Source organism: Balaenoptera physalus, assembly GCF_965194825.1.
Source record: "Balaenoptera physalus genome assembly, chromosome: 7".
Classification (NCBI taxonomy): domain Eukaryota; kingdom Metazoa; phylum Chordata; class Mammalia; order Artiodactyla; family Balaenopteridae; genus Balaenoptera; species Balaenoptera physalus.
Genome location: NC_138886.1, coordinates 21,572,001 through 21,584,674, shown reverse-complemented (window position 1 = coordinate 21,584,674; position 12,674 = coordinate 21,572,001). Strand labels below are relative to the sequence as shown.

The 12,674-nt window shown below is 35.3% G+C and overlaps 1 protein-coding gene across 6 annotated transcripts in view; it reads right to left on the bottom strand.

The window, feature by feature from the left end:
• The window catches only part of PTBP3 (polypyrimidine tract binding protein 3), a 101,541-nt gene that overhangs the window by 26,096 nt on the left and 62,771 nt on the right, over positions 1–12,674 (bottom strand). For all 6 annotated transcript variants that reach the window (XM_082469181.1, XM_082469178.1, XM_082469179.1 and 3 more), the window contains 2 exons: positions 4,943–5,053; positions 3,284–3,452 (listed from right to left, as the gene is read on the bottom strand). In XM_082469181.1, the coding sequence (XP_082325307.1) occupies positions 3,284–3,452; positions 4,943–5,053 (280 nt within the window). The remainder of the gene's footprint in view (positions 1–3,283; positions 3,453–4,942; positions 5,054–12,674) is intronic.

Below are 12,674 nucleotides of genomic sequence, written 5' to 3'. Positions count from 1 at the left end.
ACAACTTAGCCCTAAGACCTTTAAACGGTAATCTTTAAAAGAAAGAAAAGAAAGAACAGCCAGTGAGGTAAGGAAAAAAGTCATGGAAGTGTGGTGTTTCTGAAGCCAAGAGAAAAAAGAGGGAATAGTGAACTGTTCAAATATTTGTGAGAGGCAGAGTAAACTTTCACACAACACATAAAAAAGTACTGTTCTCTGTTTGATGAATTATTTATCTTAGAATGTAGACACTACTCTGCAACGACAAAGGATTTATTAATACAATAAAAAAAGGATGGTAACATTCTGATTATTTTATATTCAGAAACCCAAATTTTTAATTGTATTTTTAAAATGTCCTCCTTCCACAATGCAGAACATTAATTATACCAACAGTATGTATTCAATTACTGAAATATGTGCAGTTCTGCATTTGATAGCTAAGTTTTGGCAAACTTGAGTGATAGCCCCAATTTCTATCATTTGTTATTAAAATGGTAATAACAAAGACCTTTGGCTCTCCCAAATTGTACATATGAGTAGGGGCTAATAACAAATACAGTCGTCCCTCAGTATCCACAAGGGATTGGTTCCAGCACACTCCCCAACCCCCCACCCTGTAGACACCAAAATTCAAGGATGCTCAAGTCCCTTATATAAAATTGTACAGTATTTGCATATAATCTCTGCACATACTCCTGCATACTTTGAATCATCTCTAGATTGCTTGTAATACCTAGCATGTTGTAAATGCTACGTAGATAGGTGTAAATACACTGTAATGCTATGTAAAACAGTTGCTGGTACAAGGTAAATTCAAGTTTTGCTTTTTGGAACATTATGGAATTTTTTTCCCCCAAATATTTTTGATCTGCAGTTGGTTGAATCCACAGATTCCAAACCTGTAGATATGGAAGCCCAACTGTATAAAACACAAAAATTTGTTCAGACTAAAACAGAAACTTTAACAATTTAGGAACATGAACTGAACAATCCACTTGACTTTTTCAGTTATAAACAACAAAAAGCTTTTACACTAAATTTACCATCTGTTTTCTAGAAAATTTTGGACAACAATTTGGCTAAGGATTCTTTTTTCTCACCTATAAAATGAAGATAAACTAAATATCACTTAAAGTCTCAACTAATATTTTATGGTGTCATCTGGGAAAGAAAAATCAATCATAAAGGGTAATAAAATTAAAATACTTTATCTAAATAATAAACCACACTTTGAGAGTTGCAAAACCAAAAAGTATATTAACCTAATGATATATCCAAGTAGGCTCTCCACTACTTTTCCCTTTACATAAAGGTTTATTTTAAAAGTTTAAATTACTGAGAACTAATTTTTTTTTGAACTTTTGTCATTTTATTTCAAAGCTTCCAAATCTATTTTAATCAAATCTTTCAAAATAATGCTGAGAACTAATTTTAAATAAAAGAAGGAAGCTCTCCAAAGCAACATTTGCATGAGTAATGCAGAAGACTACTTTTATTAGTGCAAAAATGCAACTTCACACAAACTCAGGGTAAAGATGAAAAGTTCTGATGTTTAAAAAACAAAAACAAAAAATTGTAAATCCTCTTCTTTGAATAAAGGAAGAACATACTACTAATTTAGGTCCTTGTTTTAAAGTATCACTACTTAAAAAAGGAAAAGTATTTCTCTCAAGACCACTTACACCGATATTTTGCTGGTTATATTGGGCTGGCCAAAAGGTTCGCTCGGTTTTTTCTGTAAGATGCCTTTAGTAGCACTTAGTTGTCTTAACTTCATTTGAAACAGTTTTGTTAGATTGTATTGTGACAGCTGTCAGACCAGCGTGCATTTTTTAAAAAACTTATCAAAATTGGTGAATTTTTGGGTAGCCATTTTAATATTGAAGATGGAAGAAAAAAAGCAACATTTTCAGCATATTATACTTTATTATTTCAAGAAAGGTAAAAATGCAACTGAAACACACAAAAAGATCTGTGCAGTGTGTAGAGAAGGTGTTGTGACTGATCAAACATGTCAAAAGTGGTTTGCAAAGTTTCGTGCTGGAGATTTCTTGCTAGACAATGCTCCACAGTTGGGTAGACCAGTTGAGTTGATAGCGATCAAATTGAGACATTAATTGAGAACAATCAACGTTATACCATGTGGGAGACAGCCGACATACTCAAAATATCCAAATCAAGCACTGAAAATCATTTGCACCAGCTTGGTTACGTTCATCGCTTTGATGTTAGGGTTCCACATAAGTGGAAAAAAACCTTCTTGACTGTATTTCCGCATGTGCTTCTCTACTTAAACGTAATGAAAACGTTTTGTTTTCAAAAAAAATTGTGACAGACAATGAAAAGTGGATATTGTACAATAATGTGAAACGGAAGAGATTGTGGGGCAAGCGAAATGAACCACCACCAACCACACCAAAGGCCGGTCTTCATCCAAAAAAGGGGATGTTGTGTATATGGTGGGATTGGAAGGGAGTCCTCTATTTTAATTAGCTCCTTCAGGAAAACCAAATGATTAATTCTAACAAGTACTGCTCCCAATTAGACCAACTGAAAGCAGCACTCAACAAAAAGCGTCCAGAATTAGTCAAGAGAAAATGTGTAATCTTCCATCAGGATAACATAAGACCACATGTTTCTTTGATGACCAGACAAAAACTGTTACAGCTTGGCTGGGAAGTTCTGATTCACCCGCTGTATTCACCAGACATTGCACCTTCGGATTTCCATTTATTTCAGTCTTTACAAAATTCTCTTAACGGAAAAAATTTTCATTTCCGGGAAGACTGTAAAAGGCACCTGGAACAGTTCTTTGCTCAAAAAGATAAAAAGTTGTGGGAAGATAGAATTATGAAGTTGCCTGAAAAATGGCAGAAGGTAGTGGAACAAAAGGGTGAATATGTTGTTCAATAAAGTTCTTGGTGAAAATGAAAAATGTGTCTTTTATTTGTACTTAGAAACCAAAGGAACTTTTTGGCCAACCCTATAAATCAACTTATTTAAACCAGTGGTAATATATAAGACTATTAATTTCAAGCAAATGGTTGTATGGTTTATAAAGAACGAGTAATGTTAATGTTAGAAAATAAATTCAATTTCAGGTATCCACTTGTTTTTGCCAACTAATAGAATCTACTAATATTAAGATTCAATTAATGAACACATTTTTGTTCCATGATTCTCGCTTTTCTTTAGAAATCCTGAGAGAATCCAAGAAGAAACCACCTGACATATATGGATTAATAAATGAAACTTTTAACTTCAGAAAGCTTGTTCTGTGACCCAAAATAGAACTACTCACCAAAAGCCATAGGGGGTTCAAGGGATGGCTGGCCATCACCAGTAGGAAGGTCTAAGCGAGTGAAGTCTCTGCTTTTGTCATTATTATATTTCACATTAAGGCTGGTAAGCTTGGAGAAGTCAATACGCAGAGTGCAGCATGCATTATAGATATTCTGGCCATCCAGAGCCTAAAGCATGTAAGAAAGGGACTGATGTTTTGCAAGATAATAACAATAATAAATCAAGTAGCCTCTACTTTGATAGAGTGGCAATCAGGCATAAAGCAAAGAGGACTAAACTAAAAGCCAAAGACCTGTGTTTACTTTTACCTCTATCACTAACTGTGTGAGCCTAAGAGAGAAAATGAAAATCTCTATTTCTCAGTTTTTTCATCTGTAAAGTAAGGATAATAATCCCTATCTTGTCTATGATAAGAGCAAATGGAAGAGGAGAAATGTACAAGCTTAGAAAACTATTATACGTTATTGTACATTGTACTATTATTATGATTATTTTTTAAATGTTTAAAGATATTTAAATTTTACATTTCATCTTAATTCGTTTTAGTGTAATTTATATAGGTTAAAATGAAATAAAGCCTTTGTAAATGGTACCTGTCAGAACCACAATATGTGAAATATTATCTACCACTTATTGATTTTCTTGTAAGTTTATTTTCTTTGAGTAATAAACTTGAGGGAAGTTTTGAGTCAGATCAGATACAAGACCAAAAATCAGCAATCCCTCCTTTGAAAATAATAAAGACTTACCAAAGGGATATTTATAGCCACTTATGACTTCCACAAACACTTCAATTTATAAAAATAGATACCAGAAACCAAAACATAAAAAATATCAATAAAACAAAAACATACAAATATACAAAAACCCCTGACTTATCATAATAGTTATTGACCAGTATGCCATCATAAAGGTACAAAATAATATATGTGGGTAGAGGGTACAGCACATATAAATGTTATTCCTAATCAAGAGCTAGACACTTTGTGATACACAAAAGTACTATACACCTTAGTCCCTATCTTTGGAAAAAAATTAGAAATAATTCAGATACCAATACAAGATACAATTAGAGTTAGGGATAGATCTCAATAGGAGATGGGTCAAATGTAACCAAACTGAATGTGAAGTTTTACATCCTGTCAAACAAGCCCTCATGTACTAACAAGAAGACAATATGAATTGAAGGCAGCATATTTCCTAAGATTTAATGTCTTTAGCAATTTAGAGCTCAATGAGATTCAACAGTGAATATAGTTGCAAAAATATTGAAATCAATCAATCTTTGGCTCACTTAATAGAAGTAAATGAGGCACTAGGGTAAAGATAATCCTACTTTATTAGTCAGATTATATCAGGAGTACTGTGCTCAACTCTAGACTTTAAATATGACAAACAGAAATGAGTCCCAGAAATCTGAGAAATGATAGGTGATTTGAAACCATTTCATATGAAGAAAGAAGTAATTTTTAGACTGTAAGAAGAGCATATGGAACAGTACTTTTAAAAATGGTAAATTTTAGTATGTATATTTTATTACAATTTTCAAAAAAAAACACATGGTAAACTACAGCAAAGGAGAAGACATGATGGCTTTCTTTGGTATCACTGAAGTGACTGATTAACAATTGAAAAATGAAAAAAAGATCATAATTACCATTTTGGCATAATGTGCATTCAACGGGTCAGCATACTGAAGCAAGGCTTGAAACTGATTATTCTTTGTAAAGGTGATAATCTTTAAGACTGTGCCAAATTTAGAAAATATCTGGAAAAAAGTTCACATTAGGTTAAATTTAAGGAAAAAAATTTGCTAACATATCTTTATAAATACAACTTGATTCATGAATCCCAGTTTTAAATGAAAATAATTTCCTCTATTAAAACTACTGGTACCAAAATTACTTAAATCAAGCCTAAGATGTCCATGTTTCAACACTCATGCATGGCTTAAAACAGTGCCTGACACATAACAGGCACTAAATATTTAACCTATTTTATAGTATGTCATAAATGGCACAATACTGAATCAGGAGGTTACAACAGGAATTAATTAATGCTGTGCGATGTTGGTGTTACAAAGCATATACCTGGAAGTGGAAGAGTCATACAGATCAACTATTTCAGCCTGAGAATCAGCATCTACTTCTTGAAATTTTTATAGACAGGAAAACTATAAAATATTCAACAAAATGAACAACAAAATGTTCAATGCTCTATTAATTCATCAAATACTCATAGAGCAGTGTTCTAAGCTCTAGAAACTCAGCAGTGAACAAAACAGTAACAAGAGTCTCAATATGGGCTCATCAATTTTAAACAATAGTACCATACTAATGTTAATAATAGGGGAAACTGTGTACGTCTGTGGCGGTAAGGAGGTATATATATTCTGCTCAAGATTTTTGTGAACTAAAAATGCTCTGAAGAATTCTAGTAGAAAACAAAATGTGAAACAGGAAAAAAAAACCTAAAAAAGGCAGAAAGAGAAGGGGGAAGAAACAACAAACAAGTAGGAAACAGTTACCAACCTGGCAGATATAAGTCCAACTATATAAAAAATCACTTTAAATGTGAATGTTCTAAATATGCTAATTAAAATACATACTTGTCAGAGTGGGCTTTTTAAAAAGCACAAACAAAACCCACCTCCAGGTTATTCATGAGAAACCCACTTTAAATATAAAGACTCAAGCTAAAGGGAGAGAAAGATACACCATGCTAACACTAATTTTTAAGAAAAGCTGGTACAGCTATAGTAATTTTAGAGAAAGCTGACTTTTGAAGAAAAATTATCAGGGATAAAGAGGGAGGGTATATAATAATAATAGGGGTCATTTATCCAAGAAGACATAACAACCCTTAATATGTATGTGCTTAATGAAAAAGAATCAAAATACTTAAGAAAAAAAGCTGCTGGACTATAAAAACACTATTGTAGCTGGAGACTTTAACACCGCTCTATCACTAATTGACAGATCCAGAAGTCAGAAAATCAGTAAGGATAGAGCTGAACTGAATAGCATCATCAATCAACTGGATCTAATTGACATTTATAGAACAGTGCACCCAATAAGAGAATACACATTCTGAATTTTGCATGAAACATTGACCAAGATAGACACATTCTGAGCCATAAAACACACTTTAACAAATATAAAATAATAGAAATCATACAGTGCATATTCTCAAACAATTATAGATTTAAACTAAAAATCAATAACAGAAAAAAAATACCTGGAAAATCCTCAAAGAAAGAAACGAGTCTCTGCTCTCATAAGGAAAGACAGACGATAAACAAATAAGCCAATAAATAGCAATGTCTGGTCATAAAAAAGTGTTTTGTTTTAAAAATAAAAGGGAAAGGGATGAGAGTGAACTGGAATCCAAGTTGGGAAGGCGCAAGGGTGCTCAAGGAAGGTGTCTCTAAAGAGTCTTTAGAGAAGTGGAATAAACAGAGTTGGGGGAAGGTTTCCTGACAGACCCCTGGTTACCAATGCTCTTACAACACTTGTTATACTTCCCCACCACAAGTTCAGGGCCAGGGTTACTACAATGCATTTTGCTTTCCTCTGACATCCCATTTTAAATCTGGATTTTAATGAGCCAGAAACTTGCCCTTCTGCTTCTAAGGATAAAAACGTTAAGTATTCCCTATGTTGGTAAGAATTTGCTGTTATCAAATACTATGTATGTGTCTCCTTAATAGGCAAATTATCCTGCTTTTTAATTATCAGAAAGAATGATCAAGAATAACTATCCTAGGGACTTCCCTGGTGATCCAGTGGTAAAGAATCCGCCTGCCAATGCAGGGGACATGGGTTCGAGCCCTGGTCTGGGAAGACCCCACATGCTGAGGAGCAACTAAGCCCGTGCGCCACAACTACTGAGCTTACACTCTAGAGCCCACAAGCCACAACTACTGAGCCCGTGAGCCAAAACTACTGAAGCCTGTGCACCTACAGCCCATGCTCCACAACAAGAGAAGCTCTTGCACCGCAACAAAGAGTAGCCCCTGCTCGCCGCAAACAGAGAACGCCCATGCGCAGCAACAAAGACCCAACACAGCCAAAAATAAATAAATATATTTTTTTAAAAAAAGAATCTGCCTTCCAATGCAGGGGACGTGGGTTTGATCCCCGGTCGGGGAACTAAGATACCGCATGCTGTGGGGGAACTAAGATACCACATGCTGTGGGGCAACTAAGCCCGCGTGCCACAACTACTGAGCTCACGTGTCTCAACTAAAGAGCCTGCATGCCACAAACTACAGAGCCCATGTGCTCTGGAACCCCTGCACCACAACCACAGAGCCCACACGCGCTGGAGCCTGTGCGCCACAACTAGAGAAGAGAAAACCCACATGCTACAATTAGAGAGAAGCCTGCATGCCGCAACGAAGATCCCGCACGCCTCAATGAAGATCCCACATGCCGCAGCTAAGACCCAATACAGCCAAAAATAAATAAATAAATAATAAATAAATCTTTAAAAAAAAGAATAATTATCCTAGAGCACAGGCAACAAAAGAAAAAATAAATTCAACTACATCAAAATGGACACTTATGTTCATCAAAAGACTATCAACACAGTTGAAAAGGCAACCCACAAAATGGGAGACAATATTTGCAAATCATTTATCTGATAAGGGGTTAATATACAGAAATATAAAAAAAACTCCTACAACTCAACAACAACAAAAACCCAATTTTAAAAACAGGCAAAGGATTTGAATAGACCTTTCTCCAAAGAAGATAATCAATAGCAACAAGCACATGAAAGATGCTCAATGGGAACTCCCTGGCGGTCCAGTGGTTAGGACTGTCAAGGGCACAGGTTCGACCTCTGGCCAGGGAACTAAGATCCTGCAAGCCACATGGTGTGGTCAAAAAAAAAAAAAAAGAAAGAAAAGATGCTCAACATCACTAATCATCAAAATGCAAATAAAAACTACAACAAAATACCACTTCACCCCCCCATTAGGACAGGTACTATTAAAAAATCCAAAACAAACAAACAGAAAAGATTAAGTGTTGGGGAAGATGTGGAGGAAGTGGAACCCCTGTGCACTATTGGTGGAAATGTAAAATGGTGCAGTGGCTATGGAAAACTGTATGGGGATTCTTCAAAAAAAATTAAGAATAAAATTACCATATGATCCAACAATTCCATTTCTCAGTATATACCTAAAAGAATTGAAAGCAGAGACTCAAAGAGATATTTGAACACCTATGTTCATAGCAGCATTATTTGCAATAGCCAAAAGATGGAAGCAACTCAAGTATCCATCCACAGATGAATGAATAAACAAAATGTGGTGTATCCGTACAATGGAATATTATTCAGCCTTAAGAACGAAGGAAATACTGACACATGCTACAACATGGATGAACCCTGAAGACACTGTGTTAAGGGAAATAAGCCAGTCTCAAAATAACAAATGATGCGTGATCCCGCTTATATGAGGAACCTAGAGTAGGCAAATTCACAGACAGGAGGAAGAATGGTGGTTGCCACGGGCTGAGCGAAGGGAGGAATGGGGTGGGGAGTTACTGTTTAATAGGTACAGGAGTTTCAACGGGAAGATGAAAACATTTCTAGAGATACCTGCTATTTTGTGATCGTTGCAAAAAAATATAAATGTACCTAATGTCACTGAACTGTACAATTTAAAAAAGTTAAAATGATAAAATTTATGTGTATTTTACCACCCTCCAAAATAAAATAACTATCCTACAGTCCAAATACTCATTTTTGGCAAGATATGCTTTAACATATTATTAGCTTAGAGTTAAACATTTCTTATAAGAGATAAGAAGATCAACAAGATTTGTGGAACCAATTTGTCTTGGAAGGAATCACCAGAAAATGCCATTTCTTAAAAGTTCGATAGTCTGAAGGCTCTTTATTGAAATTTAAAACTTTTAATAAAATGTAGTTGATTTCATTATGGTCATATTTCAGGGTTTAGAACTTTGAGACCTTAACCCCTCATTATAACTGTAATTTGAAAAACACTAGGAAATTTTTTGTTTTGTTCTTTTAATGAAAACTTTGGTCTTATAACAGGTTATTTCCTCAGTACACCCTCATGTCCTAGATACTATTCTTAAAGTTTATAGAAGAATACCAAATTTGCTTTCTTCTCAGCTGTCAAAGATTTTATGTTGTATCTTTCTTTAAGATATAGGTATAAGCACTCTTGGGAAAAGGTATTATGTTTTCTTAATTTCCATCCTTGGTGATACTATGGTGTTACATGCACGCACACACATCAATCTATATATTGTAAGTGCATCAATTGAGGTTTGGTTTTTTTTTTCACCTGATAAAGTAATAACAGACTTAATTAAAAATGTGTATGTAAAAAAAAATGTGTATGTATATATATAAAAGGAGATATAATAACTGCCTAACCTCCCTCCTTCATACTGCAGACACAAGTAGTGTTCTAAAGTACAAGTCAGATTATACTTTTCCCTGCTTAAATTCCTCACTATCTCCCCATTACCTACATGGTAAAATCCAAGCTCTTTGGTATAACATACACAATCTCTCCCTGGTGTACCTCTCCAACCTCATTTCCTGACACTTTTTATACCACGCTATTTACATCAACAATAGGGAACTGTCTATAGTAGTTCTCCAGATACACTAAGTGGTTTCAGACTTCCATGCCTATACATGTGGCTTTTCCCGTTTCCTGTAACTCTTTACCTAATACCTAGTAAATTTTCATTTATCTTTTTCAAAACTCAGCTCAGGGAATAATGCCACCAGAAAATTCTTAGCCTTACCCAAATCTCAATAGAGTTCATTCTCTAGTACCAAATATTAATATCCCCTCTTGGCCTCATACAAATATTTATCTAGCTGTTTTATTTACGTTGGTCTATACATTTGTTTATATATGTCTCCTTTAATTAGACTGAAAGCTCCTTGAAGGTATATACCTTGTCTTAATCATTTCTCTATCATTGAGTACAATTCCTGGCATATAAGAGGCACAGAGTAAATGCTTATTATTAATTGACAACAAATTATACTCTGAGACCTGACTGAAGAATTATGGCAATATGCAATTTTTAAAATGATAAACATTTTTGATGTAAAATATCTTGTTAATGAAGTAACAAGAGCATATAATTTGCTCTAAAATTTGGGATTTTATACTGTATTATGCTATAGAACCTAGTTAATATCCACTTAACCTTCAGATTTTGTTAACAGTTCGATTCCTTTCCCTCATTTAACTTGAACAACAACCTGAAGCATATCCTCCCTGACAGACGTGTTTGGCTGTGTAATTTTCATCTGAATGTGCCAAGAGAATATGAATGAACTCAACTGGCTAACCACGGATAGCTCTCTAGAGCCCCCTGGATTGTATTTACTGAAAGAGTAGCTGCAAAGATCAATCTGATACTTTTTTTTTTTTTTAATTTATTTTTGGCTGCATTGGGTCTTCGTTGCTGTGCGCGGGCTTTCTCTAGTTGCGGTGAGCGGGGGCTACTCTTTGTTGCGGTGCGCGGGCTTCTCATTGTGGTGGCTTCTCTTGTTGCGGAGCACGGACTCTAGGCACGTGGGCTTCAGTAGCTGTGGCACGCGGGCTCAGTAGTTGTGGCTTGCGGGCTCTAGAGCGCAGGCTCAGTAGTTGTGGTGCACGGGCTTAGTTGCTCCGTGGCATGTGGGATCTTCCTGGCCCAGGGCCCGAACCCATGTCCCTTGCACTGGCAGGCGGATTCTTAACGACTGTGCCATCAGGGAAGTCCCCAATCTGATACTTTTTGAATAAAGTAAGTGAGCACCAACATTGGGGAATTCAGGAATGCCTGAAGTGTGGTTTTTAACAACTTTTTATAATTATCAAAATACTCATTTTTAAATAGATTTGGTCTCAAAAGATCAATGTTTAGGAAAGTTTAATATATATTTTTATAGATTACAAGGTCTTTGACTATTTCCTAATATATTTACTTTGCTGTCATAAACATAAGAAACACATAGACTCAACTCTTGACATTTCTTGTGCAATTTAATCTTTTCAGACTTTAAAATGGGACTAATAAAATACTAAAGATCAAATTCTGATAAAATTAATCTTCAGGGTGATGTTTATAAAGAGGGCTTGCCAGAAACTGAAAATGTTCACCAGTATTCACTTGTAAAAAGAATTATTTATATTAGAGCTTTTTAAAATAGCAAGCACATTGGCCACAATTTGTTTATAATAGTTTTTGTACCTACTCCTTCAGTGCACAAAGACATTTTTTAGAATGCTGGGTTGAGTTTATGTAATGGAACAGTTGATGAATGCCTTCTTTATCTACAAATACTCTCTAAGTGATGCCATCCAATCCAATGGCCTTAATTACCACTCACATGCAAATGATTACCAATTCTCCAGCGTGAATTCTTATGCCCAATCCAGACTTATTTCCCAATTGTCTCTTCAACATCTCCCACTTGGATGTCTAACAGGTATCTCAAATTTAACATGTCCAAAACACACTCTTGATTCCTCCCTTTCCTCCCACCCCTGCCCTAAATCTTTTTGCCCTCAGTCTTTACTATCTTAGTATAAGATAGCTCTATTTTACCAGAGGCTCACATCCACAATCTGGAAGGCATTCTTGATTACTCTCTTTCTCTCCATAACCCACATCTACTAAACCCATCAGCAAATCATTCCAAATATATACTTAATCACCATGTGCAGTGCCCACGTCCCCACCTGGGTCACCACCATCTCTCATCTGGACTATGATAAGAGCCTCCACTTATGCCTACAGTTTATTCTTAACATAGCAACAAGAACATTAAACCTATCATCTCCCTCCTCTACTCAAAATCCTCCATGGCTTCCTATTTTACTCAGTGTAAAGATTATAAAGGCTTTGCATCATCTAGTCTTAACACCTTCTCTGAGCCTATCATTTATGGCTTTCCTATTTTTTACACTCCAATGATATAGTCTTTTTTCTGATATTTGAACACATTAAGCACACTTCCATTTTAGGGACTTTGCACTTGCTGTTCTTTCTGACTGGATCATTGTTCTACCGTATATACACATAACTTAACACCCTCACATCTTTCAAGCTTCTGTTCAAATGTCATCATACTGTAAACACTTCCCCTAACCTATCTCATTTGAAATAGCACCACTCCCATCTCAGTCATTATTAATCGCCTCACCATGAGCTAAAGGAAAAACACTAGCTTCCATAGATGTTAGAGAGCAGTTTAGCTAATGTCAACTCTACTTGCTAATTAATTATAACATGTGCAACCAACTCCACACTTCCATGTATTTTCCAATCACAATATTTATCACATGTTATGCTATTACTTATGAAATTACATCTTACCCACAAGACCACAAGAGC